This window comes from Hyposmocoma kahamanoa, unplaced genomic scaffold (assembly GCF_003589595.1).
Source record: "Hyposmocoma kahamanoa isolate Upper Pololo Valley unplaced genomic scaffold, ASM358959v1 79, whole genome shotgun sequence".
NCBI classification, from domain to species: Eukaryota; Metazoa; Arthropoda; class Insecta; order Lepidoptera; family Cosmopterigidae; genus Hyposmocoma; species Hyposmocoma kahamanoa.
In genome coordinates this window covers 1,871,761-1,890,269 of record NW_020653993.1, presented here as the reverse complement: position 1 = coordinate 1,890,269, position 18,509 = coordinate 1,871,761, and the positions used below count along the sequence as shown (strand labels likewise).

The 18,509-nt window shown below is 36.3% G+C and overlaps 1 protein-coding gene across 1 annotated transcript in view; it reads left to right on the top strand.

Annotated features, from left to right (window-relative positions):
* The window catches only part of LOC113233514 (nectin-2-like), an 847,610-nt gene that overhangs the window by 430,242 nt on the left and 398,859 nt on the right, over positions 1 to 18,509 (top strand). Inside the window, exon 3 of the mRNA XM_026468637.1 lies at positions 15,227 to 15,400. Within this exon, the coding sequence (XP_026324422.1) occupies positions 15,292 to 15,400 (109 nt within the window). The 5' untranslated portion in view covers positions 15,227 to 15,291. The remainder of the gene's footprint in view (positions 1 to 15,226; positions 15,401 to 18,509) is intronic.

Sequence of the window (18,509 nt, the reverse complement as noted above, 5' to 3'; positions counted from 1 at the left end):
TTTATTCGACACGATTTTCATCGCGCTCACCTGCGGTCGCCGAGCGGAGTCCGCGTTACCGCCGCGCGCCGATCGCGTGCGTATAACCGCTCACGCGATACATGCACCCGTAGACGCATACCACACCTAGAGGTGCCGGTGATGATTTTATACCGATTTATCGGATATCGAAGTTATAACAGGTAAAAGAACTAATATTAATTGCTATTTCGGTAACTACTCTAGCAAACCATATAGTTTTTAATGCCTGGGTCTGTCATTTAAAAAATAAACAACTTCAAAAAACGTCACGACAATCGTGTGTGTTATTGTTTACGCTGGTGATTTCGGTGTTTATTTATTGAAAACATACCGTAAGTAGCGTTTTTTAAGTTTACCCTGAATATAAATGTTTATAAACTATACTTTAAGGAGTAATTTCCGGGTAAGCGTTAGAACCTCTCAAACGGAATATTATCATATTTAACCAAGTACACCAAAAATTTCATTAGTGCTTTTTAAGTGCAGGATTTGCGGTGTATTACTGCATTTCATTTGAGATGTTTTTGTTGTAGTACGGAGGGTATTTATTTAACAATGCATAATTATAATTTTTATTTATAAAAACTTGTATTTAAACTGAATGCTTTTCTAATTTGCGAAACCAAATAGCCGCCATTTTGCGGTAGGAGGAGCGCATCGCGTGAGCGGTTAACTGTATTGGCAAAATACACTCTATTGACTCAGCTTTTACGTTTTAACGTCCCGGCCACGCGGACGAGTCTGCCTTGTATTTGGTCCACAGGGCGCCCCGCGAGGCAGCCGCACGGTTGTATTACCTGTTAAGTTTATTAAGACAATCTTCAATTTCAGCGTCCCAAAGCCCTACGATTATAAAAAAATATATACAATAATGCTCAATGAGCATTAAAGTTTTCTGTAGTTTACCAACAGTTTGTTATTTATAACTAAACGGCTATACGAATCTACTCAAGATTTCATAGAATAAAGCTGAGTTCCTGCGGGTGCGCCATTTTTTACAAGTGTGCACTATTTTGACAACTAATCTATGATTAGTTGACGAATGTCACGAGGTCAAAGTTTGCTCTTACTATCCACTAATCGGATTGGAGCATACGGAAATATGGCGGCTTTATGGAATTCGACATTTGTACCAAAATAATCTCAATCAATGTAATCTGTTCATTATAATGCACACTGGGCGTTTACGTGATCATCAGAATAATATTGCCTGAGTCTGAAGTACTTCACATATTATGTACATTTTTATGTACACGGGACCTTAAGAGGTAAATGAAAATTCATATGTAACGTAAATTGGAATGTTTCTATTAAAAGTATGGTATTTGATTAATAACTTTTGTATATATAGTGAAACAATACGGTGGTTTGCATTAATATTAGACATAACTGGTTGATTGGCTTTACCACCTCAGTCAACCTTGACCAAGGGACCTGTAAAGAGCCTGAAATGTTGGTTTGTTTGAAAAAACAATTATACGCGATTTAAATCCGGAAAAATAGAACATAAGTACTCGAAATTTAATAATTGTCAATTTTGTAGTTCTATATAAACAATAAAAATAAATTGTGAATAGACTTGTTTGATTCATGCTTGATAAAAAAACTTCTTGAATGCTGTTTCTAATGCTAAAAGAACGAAGCTAACTATGTCCATGTATTTTGAATTTCAATAATATGGCGACGGACACTCGATCAATAAACAATATCTTGTAATCAAATTGAATGAATTTGAGGTATTTGTTTTAATTCTGGTTACATTGCGTGCTACAATGATTGACGATGGTCGGGTTCCATTACTTACTTTAACATTAATGTTATATAATTATTATCATCTTCGACCCACGAAAACAATTAATATCTTTTTCAGTATTCGGTACATTTCACGTCCAAATTTGTGCGTTCTTGCGACATCTTTCTAGAATACTGGCCTTTACCAAAAATCTAAATTCTTAAAAAATCATAGACCGGCTTTTGTAGCAATAGAGCTCTGTGAAAGAATTCGTCGAGGGAAGTACTGCTACTTTACCTATTTCAAGCAGTAATGTAGGCATTACTGCGTTCTGTTAGTAATGGGTAAGGGTGTTGGATGAAATTACAGGCATATGAGAATTGTCAACTTATGTCTAAAGTGGCAATGTATCTTTACACTGTGAGTGTCAGTGCCACTATTATGGACAGGCGTGTCGTTTTCTAACAGGCGCATGACTTTTCAGTCCCATCACTTGGTATTATAAAAAAAGGCCGGTTCACAATAAAGTTAACATTATTTACAACTTGTTCATTATTCCGACTCGTTGCTTTTTGAGAATAGGGGTCCAAAAACAAAATAGTTTACTAATTAAATTGTACCCAACTGCACTCTGAGTTTTCCATTATTAGTTACAATTATCAAGTGACAACATTGGCATTGACTCTTATTACAGTTCAGTATAGGTTTGTAATGACAAAAAAGCGGGATGGTGATATACACTTCATGTAGCGCTATCTCACAACGATCCATTTTACGATCTTAATTGAATCGTAATCAGAGTTCATGGTAAAGCCCCTGTACCTACGTCATGCTATCGGCTTTGCGCGCCAGATAAAGCTTATGTCACACGGGCGCAGGTGATGCGTTGAGTCGTCGCAATGCCATGATTTTAACGTACCAAGTGCCACACGAGCAATGCGGCGCATCGCAAACTAACGCCGCTTTATTACGCACTGCATCACCCCTCCCCGCTTCGTCTCCAGACCCCTTGGCCGAAGCGCACGCGTTCCGTGGCCCCGCACCATTTGCACTGCACCGTGTAGCTTTTCATTATTATTATTATTATTAAGTAGCTCTAATTTATATAGTTACAACAACCGCTCAGACGTTGCAATGCCGACGCTATGCATGATGTGGCATTGCTAATACTTTTGGTATCTGTGTGGTTTTCACTTTTGGTGTTGCACAATAGGGTGTTTTTGAGATACCCGCCTATCACATTTTTTTTCTAAAAAGCCATCGATCTGTCAAATAAGTAAAAAATGAGTATTTTGGTTTTGGTCACTTTTCTTATAAAGCGTCGATGTGAGTAATAACAATATTTTATGAATGGGGATACCATATATTAGTAAAAAAGGTCTAAATTTGTTTGCTTCGTGATCTAAATGACGGAAGACTTAAGGTCATCGTGTGTGTTTTTGGAAAGATATCGTGTCCCACCTTCTAGTTTTAAATGGAACAGAATATCTTATATTTTTTATTATCTTAGCTTTTTACCTACGTTTCAAAATTAATGGATCTTAAAATCGAAATGTCGAAGGTCACGTTACAATAGTCGATGGACAATTAAAAACATTGTTAATTAATTTCGAAAGTCGTGGGCCGAAGCTATCAATTCAGTAATGTAATGGGGAACAGAAATTGAGGTGCAAGGAAAAGCTAATGGTATTATAAATAAAAGCTAATTTCAAACCGTGAATTGTAGCGATATAATTGACTTTTGACATAATTGTTCGTGCCCGTGGAATGAGTTCTTTGAAATTTCGCTGTTAATATCTCGACAATCTTTGTCTAAAGTAACTAATCTTTTGTTTAGATATTCTCTTTTTACAAGATATTCTTTTTTATTGACTCTTAGTGCAAGCTGTGGTCTACTCCAAGGAGACGGTATTGAACCATTTTTCTTTATTCGAGTCCTCATATTTAGTTAGCCATTAAGTTTCTTTCTATTGCTTCTAAAAATGTGTTAGTTGAGGTGTTTAGTGATAGTTTAAAATAAAATATTTAAGTTTCAGTTGCACAAACGAAACCTTCTTCAATCTTGACTGACAGCCACCTTGTCCAACGCATTAGTAAAGTGAAATTAATGATTATTACGCTGCTAGCATTATGAGAACTCTAATTTCTTTTATTTGATTTACCTTAGAGACCTAGCATTCTGGTATTTGATTAATGTTAGCCTCTCCTATATTTATAAATGATAAAGTGTTATCAAAAAGCCATTAACCACATTTTCCATGAAAATGAAGGTGTGCAATAGCATAATTTCAATTGGGTTGGATAAACCCAGATTCAACTTCAGGCTATGGTTCAGTAGCAGTTAGGTTGATAAATGGTGGTAGTGCAGATACCTTGAAACATCGATTTCAGTGCAAACATAAATTCTCTGACCCATTACAACATTTTACAAAAAAAGAATCGCTATCTCTCACGATTTAGAGTCTCACGATTGATGTATTACGCGTTGACACGAAAACTATGTTCGTTAATGGTGTATAAATAAATCACGAGTGGTGCTTTCGAGCCGTGATATATTGTACAGCGATTGCACAATATTGGTTTTTTACGAATCGTCTAGATGTAGCAAAATTCAACTTATTTCAATATTTTTCTCTGGGGTTCATTCACACCGACATAAGCATAAATTTATGCACACTACACCATTTAAATATATTATTTTAACTGTCGATGCCGCTGCATTGCTGAAAATTAATGCTTCTCCTTTGGGACCAAAATTCGCACTGTGCCAAATTTAGACTCCTGCAGTAAACAAAACATGTTATTTGCTCTTGGTAAGGTATTAGTTGCTTTTTTTTGTAAATTTATTAGATTTCTTTTTTTATTTATTTATGTCACTGCAGGTCGTGTTACGTTTTTGTAACTACTTCTTAAACAATTCGATTGTTGCCTTATTCCACTTGTTTTCTTCTTCTCAACTCCTCTTGAGTTCTGTAATCCGATATCTAACGTTCTGGATCTTAGTTCAACGTCATATTTTGGAATTTATAACGTGACCTATAAGAAATGATTGACGCCTTTGTCAAACTCGCAGATCGTACAATGGTAAAACTAGCGGACACGGGATCGTGGTTAATTGTAAAAGTAAGGGAGGCCTATTGCAAGGAGTAATATAAGATAGACAAGATATAATAGGTTCGTAATATTAAATAAATTCAGCTTATTCTACTATATTTGGTACAGAAATATGAACATTATTCACATATTTGCTTGCGCAGGAACTTTTCAATTTAGCTTAAGTTTTCAAGTTTCTCCTGCGGTTGAATAGAAAGTTTGGAATACTCCATCTTTGTTATTTATACTCGCATAGCGCCCATTCGCGAGCGCGTGTATATTTTATAATGATGACGTGAAGCGACAATAAAACCGACGATGTTATGCGTTTGTCTAGCAAATGCCTGTTCACTCCAGCTTTGAACAATTCCTTAATTGTAGCTTTCGGGAAACACAGATGCCATGAAACACAGATGGCAATGTATTCCATTCCTTTGCTGTACATAATGAAACAAAGCGCTTCATGCGAATGGACTCTCGAAACCGGGAGAGAAACGATGAGGGTGAAACTTAATCGTATATTCTTAGAATTGCATCCGATGAAAATTCGACAAACATGCCACTTTTCTGCATTGATCAAGACTCTTTGAGATGTTGCCAATTCGTCTTTTTGCTTTCGATGTTTTATATTATTACGATTAAAATAAACGTTAATGTTATCTAATACATCTATCTAACTCTTTATTGTATTTTGGTTAAGGTCTTTTTTAATCCATAGCTAATGTAAAATTATATACTGATAATAATTTATACTGTGCATATGACAAATAATCGATTTTTACAATTTACCTTTATTTCCTACTACAAAACAATAGACCTCCGCTTTTTGTATCTACAAGTGTTGTGAGATGTCATACAAGTGTCTCTCCTATACGTTTTGTCTTCGACTACCTCGTCGGGTCCACCATCTAACTTTTTTCAAGCGATCTTTGGTATGAAGATAAGTATTTATTATATAGATATTAGAAAGTCATGCTCCCTTCGAAGTTTATTCGAATATATGTTTTATCTATGTAGCGATCTCCTTCGTACCACGCGTGACATTACCAGCGTGTCACTTTTGACCGTTGAGCTGTCTTCTACGCGGCACGCGATCATCATTGAGCGAATTGATGTTAGGTATTTTGTTAATGTTTAATGTTCGTATTGTATTATACTTTGAAAATATAATCCCGAGTTTATATCGTCTCGGAAGTTTTGTACGTTACTTTGTATTAATCAAACTCAGTAAAATTTTGTGTTCATCAAAATTACACGGACTTAAAATTTACTAATTTTGGTACAAATACAAGAGTTACTTTTAAGATAATGAAACATTTTCTTTAGATTTTGAAACACCAGAAACTTATATTAAAAAGTTTTAATCACACATCTCATCATCACACCATATTATTTAATAAACATCTCAAAATAACAAGCAGTAAGTTTCTAACACGCGTACTATCTCGCTTACACACTCGCACTTATCACCCGGCCGATAGAGAAAGCAACAATATTGTCAAGTAAAACTAAACTAAACGCTTTCCTGTTTAGAGATAGAGAGATAGAAGACATTTTCATCGAAAGTGATTCTACTTTCAGTTCCAATTTTTGGCACGAAAATGTGTATTATTCTTGTTTTAGAAACGATATGATGTTCATCTGCTGTGTTGTCGTTATAGATTTGACAGCTAAAGAAATTCTAAGGAAATGTCATCATAATGCAATTTAATACTGTTCTCAATACTTAACGTACAGCAATCCAAGTTCTACCTACATTTTGTTCTCACACAGTGTATGCACACATTAAGTCTTCCCATGGTCCATGATTTTACCGATCACCTTGCACAAGCTCGCACCGGCGCACTTAGAAAAAAGGCAGACTCGTCTGCCTCCTGCATTAATTATATCATTATTAAATGGGCGGGATTTCGGCGTGGCTGTCGTCCGCGAAGCTATCAGTAAAATCACTAACTGTGGCTTGCTGTCCTTAACTTCTAAATTTGCACAGAACTACTCACTCTAAATATTTCTCCATTGTGAATTCAATCGCTACTCTAAACCTACACTTCACTCGGAAGTACAAACAAACTTAGTCTTGATTCTAGCGAGCATCGGTTTCCAAGATAATCTAATTCCAGTGTTAACTGATTTTAGTTTAGAACTGGAAATCTGGACGTGCTGTAGTGTATTTACGAGTTAAACAAGTCGAGTTAATTGTCAAAACCACTCTGACAGATACCTTGCGCGGATTTAGTAAATTGGGTCTTCAAACGAGATTATACATTAGTTTAATATTTATATATAATGTAATAGTTTTAGCAACAGTAGAGCTTTTAGTGAAATAGTTCGCCCAGGGAAGTACTGCCACTGGTGAAAATACAGAACGTGGGACTTGTGAACTTATTTCACAGGGCTACGGTCGCAATGGCTGTGCCTCTCAGATCTTTGCGAATGAAAGCTCTGTATGACATTGCAACTGTTATGGCCAAGCGTGTCCCTTACCTCCAGCATCATAACTTGTTCGTCCCGTCGTTTGGCATCTTAAAAAAAAGTGAACCAAGGGAGAATAAAAACAGCTAACCGTGTACAGTGAAAGATGACCCAGCGACCTTATTATGCCTCGGCCACGAACATAGCGCCACACTTGAAGCGTTAAGTAGCTGAAAGCGTTAATTTTAAAGCGTTAAAATACACCCACGAACTTTGGTAATTCAATTACAGTGTATTCGGTGGCGCGGGAAGTCAATTAGATTTCTTTTTACGAATTAATTAGTTACTATTGTTCAATACTTTTAATGGAATATACTTTAAATATGTATTAATAATAATAATGCAAATTAATAACTATTTGCTTTTAATGGTAACCAAATAACAAATAAAAACAAAATAAGTTTTAAACGCTGTCGCGCGGAGCGACTGTTTCGTGCACACTATGGAACTTTCTCATGTAATTGTTCTGGTCGCCCGCAAAAAACGCGCGTCACGCTTATGAAAATTCACTCGTAGCGTATTTCGCTGCAAGTTGCAGCTCTACTACTTTGTGGCTTTGTATAAATAAATAAAATCACATTATATTTGTAATTGAATTTCCCCGCTGACGCTTGTAGCAAATAAGCGAATTCGTTAGTAGCGTCGCGTCCCGTGGCCCTTGCTTTAATGTTCTACCTTACCAACTCAATGTTACCAGATAATTACTAAACGTGTCATACATAATTAATAGAAAAAGTAATTTAAGGAGTCATCACACTTACCGACATAGAATCGCATGAAGCCGACCGGAAAAAGCGTGATATCCATGCAACAAAAGCGTTACATGTAATGTAATAGTAAACAAATGTTTAATTACAAACAGCAACTAGAGTTTCTTGCACATTCTCCTCAGGTGAAACTGCTTTACGAATGAGTAGATGAGTTTAATCGATATGACGACTTCAAATGTAACTTGCTTACCATTAAAATCAAGATTATATGAGTTATTTGATTTCGTGACTCCATCCTTATTTAGATAAACCTAATATGAACATAGATTTATTGCGACCTAGAATGGTTTTTGCGTGATTTATTTAAATATCATAATATTTATCTTTCTTACGTTTCTCCAGTGATACAAATCATAAAAGATTTTCTAAACGTCTATACCAAGCCCACATCATGCGACAGACAGATGTCAACGTCCATAAAAGTATCCAACCATCATTTCGCCATCGTGACATTGCAATCTATTCTTCAATAGCTGATATTCATTCAATAGGTTTCTTCACTTTGTGTTTTCTCCCTTTCTAACGTTTGCAATTCACACAGAGGTCGAAAGAGACAGAACAGTTGCGAAATATCAGTTAAAGTTTTTTGCCTCTACCTTAATGTTGAGTTCCTGACCTCAATCGTAATTGGAATCAGGGTGCGTTTCGTTTGCATAAAGGAACCATTCAATCAATTGGGACTGTCGCAGCGACCGGCCGTCGAATCGTAACGACTGACGATTCCTTTCACATTTCCCTACCTTACGGACTAATCTACTTACAAAAATGCTCGTCACATACAATAGAAGACTTCCCGGCCGCGACGACACTGCCATCCGTTGGATCACCGAGGTCGTCTTTTTTATGTGATTATCAAGTAAAGGTACGAACAAGTTGTGTGGTAAGTGTATTAACAGGCTAGACAACATGCAAAATAAAATTTTAAAAACTTTTTGTGAACAAAAAGCAAGAGCCAAATATAATTCTGACTACACTAAAAATATACATAATTTCATTTTGAAAGAAGATATCCATAATATTTACCTTAGAACTAAGTCCAAACTCACGGTACCACGATTTCGTTTAACGATTAAAAGTAAACGATTAGTTTATGGGGAAGTGTATACATTTTTCCTAAGTTCAAAATTTACATTAAAAATATTTTCATTGAAAAGTCATGTTACAAAATGTAAGACTTAAGTGTTAGATAAAGACGTATAGAAAACGGACATGGGTCTAGATTTCACACAAATTTGATACAAAATGTACCCCTAGAGTTTCTTGCTCGTTCTTTTATAGGCAGTCAGCACAGTGAACGATGAGTAGCTTAAAAAATTACGTTTTCAAGTGTAATTTATTTTAATTGTGGATTAAACCTTACTATGACTTTGACTGTCAAAATTTGTAAAATTCTTCCGGTTAGTCTAGAACGTATATATCTTGTGGCTGCCAATAACCATAGTGCAGAAGAGCGTGGTTCTTTGTTGTGTGCAATTGATAACGACTATAATACAAGGTCGATGGCCTTTGGTAAATTTGTAATCCAAGAGTCACTAACTACTATGGAGATAGGACCTTAAAGAAACGTATTCCGTACCTAATAAATAGCGTACCAGAGGTTATTCGACATGAATCGCCTATTAACCGAAAATAGAACCCGCCAAATTTAATAAAACCAGTAATTTTTTTTTACTATACTGATTATGTAAAAACCTTTGAACGCAGTTCGAATTGTTTTTAAAATCAGAATTAAGTCTTCTTTCAAAAAAGTTGTCTATCCACGGTATTTAAGGTACTTATCCTCCGTGTGGCATAGCCGTGAGACACCCTGTATATACCACGCCAATCACGTCGTCGTCGCTGGTCGAATCCAACATACAAAGTCAAAGTCAAAGATCATTTATTCCATAGGTAAAATACATTTACACTTGAAAACATCACATTTAAGCTACTGCTCGTTCACTACGCTGACCTCCCTGAGAAGAACGAGCAAGAAGCTCTGAGGTGTTGCTCTTTTCAAATAAACTTAAATGCTATGGAATACACTTTGAATCAAATTTGTGTGGATTCTGGAGCCGTGTCGTCTTTCCATACAATTTTATGATCTACATACATATCTAGTAGCGAACTAAACATGTCTCTTCCTACGTATACAAACCGAAGCTATGATATTATTCACGCGGTAGGGAGTCTTCCAGCTATTTTCATAATCCTTCTTCTTCCAAGAACCTATATAACAAAGATATTTTTAATAACAAAAGACCACCTGCCTTATCTTCAAGTTACAGTATAAATTGACACCACTATTGGTTCCAAGTGCCAATTTAGGATCCAATAGTCGTCCAAATGCTCCAGCTAATGACCCAATTGGGGCCAAATATGGTGGTCATTGTCGATGATACTCGACTCTTATTGGTTGCTGTTGTTCCTATTTCTGAAACGTGGTTGGTTACTTGCTCAATTACATCTCACTCGTAACATCTGCCAGGCTTATTTAGCGTATGCCTCTACTTGAATAGCTTGCATTAACGGGAAATGAAAACTTGATGCCTGCATATCGAAGTCTTCTTTCTTATCGTATGGGTGGCATTTTAATGGTTACCATCGTAAAAGGTTTTGCTTTCGGTGTAAAGTACTCGCTATCGTGTCCCAGGGTTTACCAGAAAGTAAAGTGGTACAGTGGTAGGTTTTTTTAATATAAATATCAAGTGACGGGACGAGCAAGTCGTGTGCCTGGTGGTGAGCCACACGCCTGTCCATAACAGTTGCAGTGCCATTCAGAGACTCAAATCGCAAAGATCTGAGGGTCACTGCCATTGCACCTGCCGTCCTGAGACATAAGGTGACAAGCGATAAGTGCCTGTAATTTCAGTAGCACTCTTACGCTTCAAAACCGGAACACAGAAATGGTCACATTGCTTCTTGGTAGCAGAAAGTGGCAAGGTGGCAGTTCTTCCCTGGACGAACTCGTGTGTCGTGTGGGAAGTCTCCTTTCGTGCTCCTCAGTAACTAAGTAACTAAGTTCTTATCACCAATGTTGATTCTTTTTAGCACCCGACGCGACAAGAGAGGAGTTATTTCAAGCCTTTATTTTTATATCTGTGTATCTGTCTGTGACAGCGTAACTCCTAAACGGATAGACTAAATTCCAAGCGGTTCTTTTTTTTTCACTTAAGTCTAATTAACAAATGTTTGATGAACAACTGTTCAGCAGCTGTTTAAAGATCATCATTTCTTTTCCCGGTTAGTGTACAGAGATATCTGACTCATAAAATGAATATTTATTTTTCTACCACTTGCCCAATCGACTTGAAATTTAGTGTACTATGAAAATCCGATGACATAACAATAATATAGTAATGTTGATCTGATGTAGCAACCAGGACGTTCTGCAGAGTACCCAATCCTTAACTAGTTACAGTAGAACTATTGTGTTCGGGCTCTTAAATTGGACGTGAGAAACGACATGAATTTTGTAACCGAGTATCCAATACTCAGTCGGTATTGGGATAACAACGTAGCAGTACACAACTCGATCATGAAACTATGAGAGTCAATGATAACAGAGGCAGTTATTTTGCTTCCCGTTATTGACTATATGTTTGTAGTTTGTGAGTTTGGACTACGAAGCCTTTATTAGGACCATTACAAAATGTCGTTTGATATTATTATGCTGTATAGTATTGTCGCGGAAACCTTCTTTCCTTAAAATAAATTCATTTTCTTATTACCACTTATAGAAGTGGTGACGATAGCGTCATTTCGTCTATAATAATGAATAAAAGTGCTATAAATGTGTAACGAATAAAACTTTGTACCATCATGTGTTCCTCCATACTAGCATTACCTGAAGGAATAAGGAGCTTTTTCTGAACTTTGGTGTCATTTTGGGGATATAATAGCACAAGCAATTATAGCACCGGCACCCTACGATGGCCGTTTTGACGTTTATCCACTCATAAAATAACTACGTTGAAAGAGCTAATTGCTGCACATTGTTGTCGATAGTGACGTGCAGTAAAATTTTATAGAATGTATAATTTTACGACATCGAAATTCGAAATTTAAAAAAATTAAATCTAATACGATCGTACGACGATACGACCTCCAGCAAACTCGCGTCACAGCTCAATGCAAAACAAAGCAAAAGTTTTGAATTGACGACATATTAAGTAAACATTTTTATTTTCGTTTTAAAAACTTATAGATACGACTCGCATTTGATTATATTTCTTTCGATAATGAATTGAGATTTGACCTCACTATTGTAATCTGTCAAAACGACCATCATGGCAATCATAGCGTGAATACAAGCGCGATAATACAGTTCACCCTTAGCCGCGTGCCTCGGATTCTTTACACCACACTAATAATATCTCACTCATATCTTTAAGGCGAGTGACCGGAGGGGAAGCGGGAAAAAACTGTTTTGGTAGTTCAAATAGTTTAGGTATTTACTATCAAATAAATAAATAAAGAAGTCTTATAAGAAATATGCAATATCGCTAAGGACATTGTCAAAAGAATGTGCGAATTTGTTTCTCGATAGGGTGTGCTTTACTCGGTCTTAAAAAATCTTGAAAACAGGCTAAAATAAAGTCGAAAATGAATTATTTAAGAACAAAAAAAATATCTAACTTTGCTCATAATTTTTATAAGGATATATTTCTCTTTAAGTACTACAGAGAACGTGCTAAATTTTGATTTTCAACTGAAGCCCTATTAAATTCACATATATTTACTAAATTCACATTTATTCCAAAATGTTAAAAACGCCCAGCTGTTTAACGACACGCCACGCCGCTCGCTGCCCCGTCCGGTCACCATCGGACGCTTCTTGACAACAGATCTGTTTCAAATTTTTTCCGCTGGTTCTTATTTTATTCATAATTATCAGCGCACGGATTGCGGAACGCGAGGGCGACCACACCTCACCACCTAAAATGTAGGCTTCCGTCTTAAAAGCCAGGCTCTGTCTTGAACCTCAGCACTATTTCTGCAAAGCTTTTTCTTTGATCTCCTAAGGTATAAACAAAATCTTTGATTTACTTATACTAACTTTGATGTTTGCGTTCTGTTTTTATATTATAATATTGCGCAAGACAATCACACCAATTGAAGCATTGGGTGTGACAAGAGCGTACATCACGAAAATTCAAAATAAAGTTTTAATGTCTTACATCTTTTTAATATTTATAATATGACTCTTACATACTTTATTATTTATTTGTCCTATGATTAATCTAAAAGATTCAGGTGTTATTATTATTTTAAAACCATTAGAAACATTTGAATTTTTTTGCCTTGTGTTATCCGCCATTGTTACACCAACCCGGTAATTTAACGGGGCGCTCGTTTTATTATTGCTTTTTAAGGCAAGAAATTGTGTATCAATCATATTTGAAAATTACATTGAAAAACGTATTTTTAAACATTCGTTGAATTCGCTGGATTTAAATGAATCGACAGTATCACCTTCAGCAGGTCTCACTGGCCTCCTAGATGCTCCATGTTGAGGGTAAATTCGCTCGTTTTAGACATTTTTTTACATTAAAATAAGTTTTTACAAACTGCAGGTGGTAACATGTCCGAAATTCAAACGCATATTTATAATCTATGCCACAAGCGCCACTTCTAAAAGGGAAATCGAAATGAGTTTTTGTCACAAGTTTTTACATGTTTCGTAATAACATCAAAACGGGCTTTGGGTACCGAACGCACTTGTTACCAATGCTTCAATTACCGGATCTCAAACTACTGTGTGTGTGGAATTGCATATTTGATTCCGCCTTCCCCTTTCCATCGGGGGACTAGACGTGGGCTGGGGTTCCACCTCTATGTTGTGGATATTCCCAGTATTCGCACGAAGCGTTCCCCGAACGCTATAACGTGGACCTTTTCAAGGCGAGAGTGACCTCATCGTCACTTTCTATCATGTGAGATGGAGGTCAAATGCGCACTCATTTTTTATAAAAAAAACTTTGAGTACCAGTTTAATGATATAAGACACCAAAGCCAATTTCCAAAAGTTCGTTATCTAAATCAAGTCGTACAGTGAATCAGACTCAGTAACACGGTGTGCTGACGGCGTCATTTTCAGTGCTGTGAACAAATCATTAAAGAATCTAGCTATGATGATGTTTGAAATTTGATTTGTTTTTCTGCTATTGTTAAATTCGTTATTAAAATATCAAACGACATGATGTTTTTGTTACTGTATTGTTTTGTGAAAATACTCCACCAGTATGCTATTATCATTGACACAAAGACCAAAAAAACAAAGCCAATTCCTTGGACTGGACTGGTCGGAGGAATTAGCAACTATTAGAATTAGAATATCTTAATTAAATATATTTATAATTATCTGTCATGTAAGCGTGTTGACTATTAAGTTGTAAGTTTGCAATGTAAATGAATGAATAAATTATTTGACTATACATTTATAGTGTGGCTCGGCTTGAGCTGCTCTAGCAGCTTTTGTAAATAAATACGGTCGATCTCGAAGATGGCTGGCAAATATCGTGCCTTTATACTTTCTATAACATTGTTAATTCAACCCTAGATTCTCAGCTGCTCGAACAACTAGTTATCTATTCATTCTGTGTGCATACACACACAGTTGTTTACTCTATAATCTTCCACTAAATGGACCATTGTACAGAATATGTCGATAGTACAGTGGCATATGTCTTTCGAAACAGTATTATGCTCTGGTTTCAACGAAAAATAGCGTCAAACTTTTCTGTTATTCTTTTTACGATACCAAGTGACTGAACAAAGAATTCGTGCGCCTTGTTGCTCAGCGACAAGCCTGTTCGCGGTTGCAGTGGCGATCAGAGCGTTAAATCTCAAAGATCTGAAGGGCACTGCCACTACGTTGTAAAGTCCCGTGTGCCTGTCACCAGCACTTTAAGGCGTTTTTCCACCGGCGAGGCAACACGTGACAAGGATTGAAATTTGTGTGGCAAAATTTCATTCTCTCCTAGCGCCGCTTCTTCTTGATTATTTGTTGATGTAATATTGAACCATATGACTGCCCAGATAAAGTATTAATTATCTCAGCAACGGAAACACGATTTCGTGTAAGATGTACTTAAAAGTAGTATAGTGCTTTAAAAGATGATATACAATTCTCATAATCAAAATTCTCTTGTTTCAGAACTAGTGCCAGTGATGTGCAAGTGATGTGAAGTGCGTGTGACAGTGATAGTTATACTCAGCGCGATGATCATGACGATGATGTTGTGTCGCTCGCACGTATTTTGCGGCGTGTTGCTCGGGTTCCTGCTCCAATGCGTGGACAGCCAGCAGGAGGTACTGCTTGAGGAATCATGTGAGTAATGTAAATGTTATTTCGCTGTAGATACAGATTAAGCTGAGAAAATTTTCGTCCGTTACAATATTGAAGAATTTAAATTCTCTCAGGAAGTAATTTCTTCTTAAAGGTAAAAAAGTACAATCGATGCCCTGATCCCGGATATAAGATACCTGACCCCCCTAGCTTTTTGGTTCTGAGAGCCTTCTTATGCATTTATAGTTGAAATTTGTATTCTGTATTTCACTTAGTTAAACATCAGACTGGCTCAAGGCGAAGCATTTCAATTGAAACCGAGTCTACATTTTAGGTGTGAGACCATTAGTTAATAGTAAATGCCTGTACTATTTAATCTAGCAAAACAGTTTTTCCCTGTTCTCCTCCAGTGACTCGCTTTAAAAAGTTTCTTAACGTCATTCACTAATTGATGGCCTCTGTTGCCGATTGGCTTGCATACCGGTTTTCATGGTGTCGCCATCCCTGAGGTACCAGGTTTGATCCCCGGCCGGGTCAGTGTAAAAAACTAACTTTTGTATATTGTCTCGAGTCTGGGTGTTTGTGGTACCGTTGTTGTTCCCGAGTTCCCTAGCATAAGTGCTTTAGCTACTCTTTGGGATCAGGGCAACATATGTGATATTGTCTAATATTTATTTAATAAGAATACAATGCCATATGAATTTTGCGGGTCACAGGTTAAAGTTTAAATTTATTTAATACTTTTCTTCACACTTATCTACCCAAAACCAGATGGTCTATTAGGGGGTCTGGTATCTTATGGCATCAACTGTACCAGCACCTCGGTTCTGATTGCTTATCAGCTTTCCGAGTAGAAACCGTATATCCAATACCAGTGTTGTTTCTTTACATAAAAATGTATCCAAAAAATGTGTGTCTTTTGGTAGACTAAAAGTCTGGCTACTGCATTACTTAACGCATTGGCATAGCCACACAAAAGGAGAACGCTGTTAGAGCATTTTGGGCACCGTACCGTTGAGACCCAACTGCATCTACTTAATACAGGTCTAGTTCTGGTACAATGGGCTAACGTACAAGAAGCCTTTTTGTTATTTGTATTCCTTATGCGAAAATCCCGCTTTAGAGTGGTTACACCGGCTACTTTTAGCAGCGATGTAAACGCACATTCGTGATTCTCGATTGCATCGCTACACTTGCGATATAGGCGATGCGTTTGTATCGATACAGTCGCGCGTTTGCATCGCTGCTTAAAATAGCGCGCGTGTTTAAAGGTAGACGATTAGCGACTGCATCGTGTTTGCATCGCGTTTGCATCGCTGCTAAAACTCGCCGTGTGTAACCGTTCTTAAAGGAAGATAATGAATAAATTTGATCCATTATCGCCCTCGTCTAGGAATCATGATTGAAATCAAAAGCGAAATCAGGTTTTTGAATATGCAAAGAATGAATTGATATAAAAAATTGATACCAACGCCTCTATTCCAGGTTTAATGTAAATTGTCATAAATTAAATACTAGCAGCAAAACCTTAAGGGTTTCTTTGCATGCAGGCATCGGCGGGTAATAATCCATCCACAGCTTATTTGATCTTGTCAACCAATGGCGTGTAATAGCTAGATCATATTTTTGTTATTTCCTTTTTTACACTATTTCTTTTCCTTGTCATAACAATGGACCAATAACTTCAGAGAACTGGCTAATCTCCACACTAGAGATCGTTACTCTGAAAAATGTCAAAATTCCGTCTTACGATTAGATGGCGCTGATCATGGCCTCGAAGTATTACGCTTATAAATGGCCGTGAATATGAAATATAAGAAGTCAGTTTATTTTCCTTTTAATATTATTCAAATATTGACCATGAGCCTGATGGCATGATAGAATGCTTTGTGTAGTATAAACTATAGTCCATTCAATATGGATGATTCTGGTGACGTTTGACATTTGGAGTTTCTAGAGATGTAGTGATGTAAAATTGCATGAAAAAAAAATCGATTTAAATATCTTATCCAGATAATTTGTAACGAAGAGGGAATCGATTTACAGAAAATAATTTAAGAACAACTAATGAACAAAGTAATGGTGTAAATATCCATGGATAAATATTTCCTTTTACACATTAAGTAATTTATGTTGTGTCTATCCCTAAAAACTACACAATCAAACAAAAAATCACCAATGAAGCATAAAATCAACAGCAACGAAACGGAATTTGAACAATTACTCCAAAAAGATCACACAAAGCTAAAAACAAAATAATACCCGCTAACAAGGTATGTAAAGGCCTCGTATTGACGCGAGTTATACAAAAGCCGATTCGATTTATCGATTCTATGGTGTAAATCTCTTTGGATAAATAATCCGTTTTATCATCAAGCAGTTGGAGTAATTTATTTCTATATTTTTTTATTTTATTTATTAGGTTCACCAACGTTGTGTACAATATTACTTATATTCGATATACATATATTATTTTATAATCTAATTGCCACAAACACTTAAAGGTAAACACAACATGCACTGACTAAAAGCTAACAATGTCTAATAAAAACTAAAAACTAACAGTGTCTAAATAAAGTAAATAAATATTTATTATATTACTTTCTATTTCACTTAATATTTTTACTTAAAATTAAATGTACAACAAATATTGTTTGATTTAGGTATAATAAAACAAATTTACTATTTATTTTTGTAACCTGGTTGACAGAATATTTATAGATAGTATGCGTGGAACGTAAAAATTAGAAGTATTACAGAACTCATCCCTATTGAAAAGGACTATAATTTATAAATTAACGCTCCCTAATATGATTATAGATAGCGCTAATCCTAAACAAAATAAAAAAATAGCCGGTACTCCATACCTCCATAAATCTGTGCAATAAGCGCCATCTAGTTGATTTGTTTGTAATGACTACAAATTAGAGTAGCTTTGTTAAATAGCAGCTTCTCAGTATAATACAAATTAGTTACAAAAATAGCTATTCATGTCGCGAACAGATGGTAAACGCCCGCACGGAATGACTCTCATTCCTTGGAGTATGGGCCTGGCACTGGTGTGGGACGCCACATGTGCCAACATACTTGCCCCTTCCCATCTCCAGCACATCAGCAAGAGGGCTGGCTCCGCAGCTGAGCTGGCGGAAAG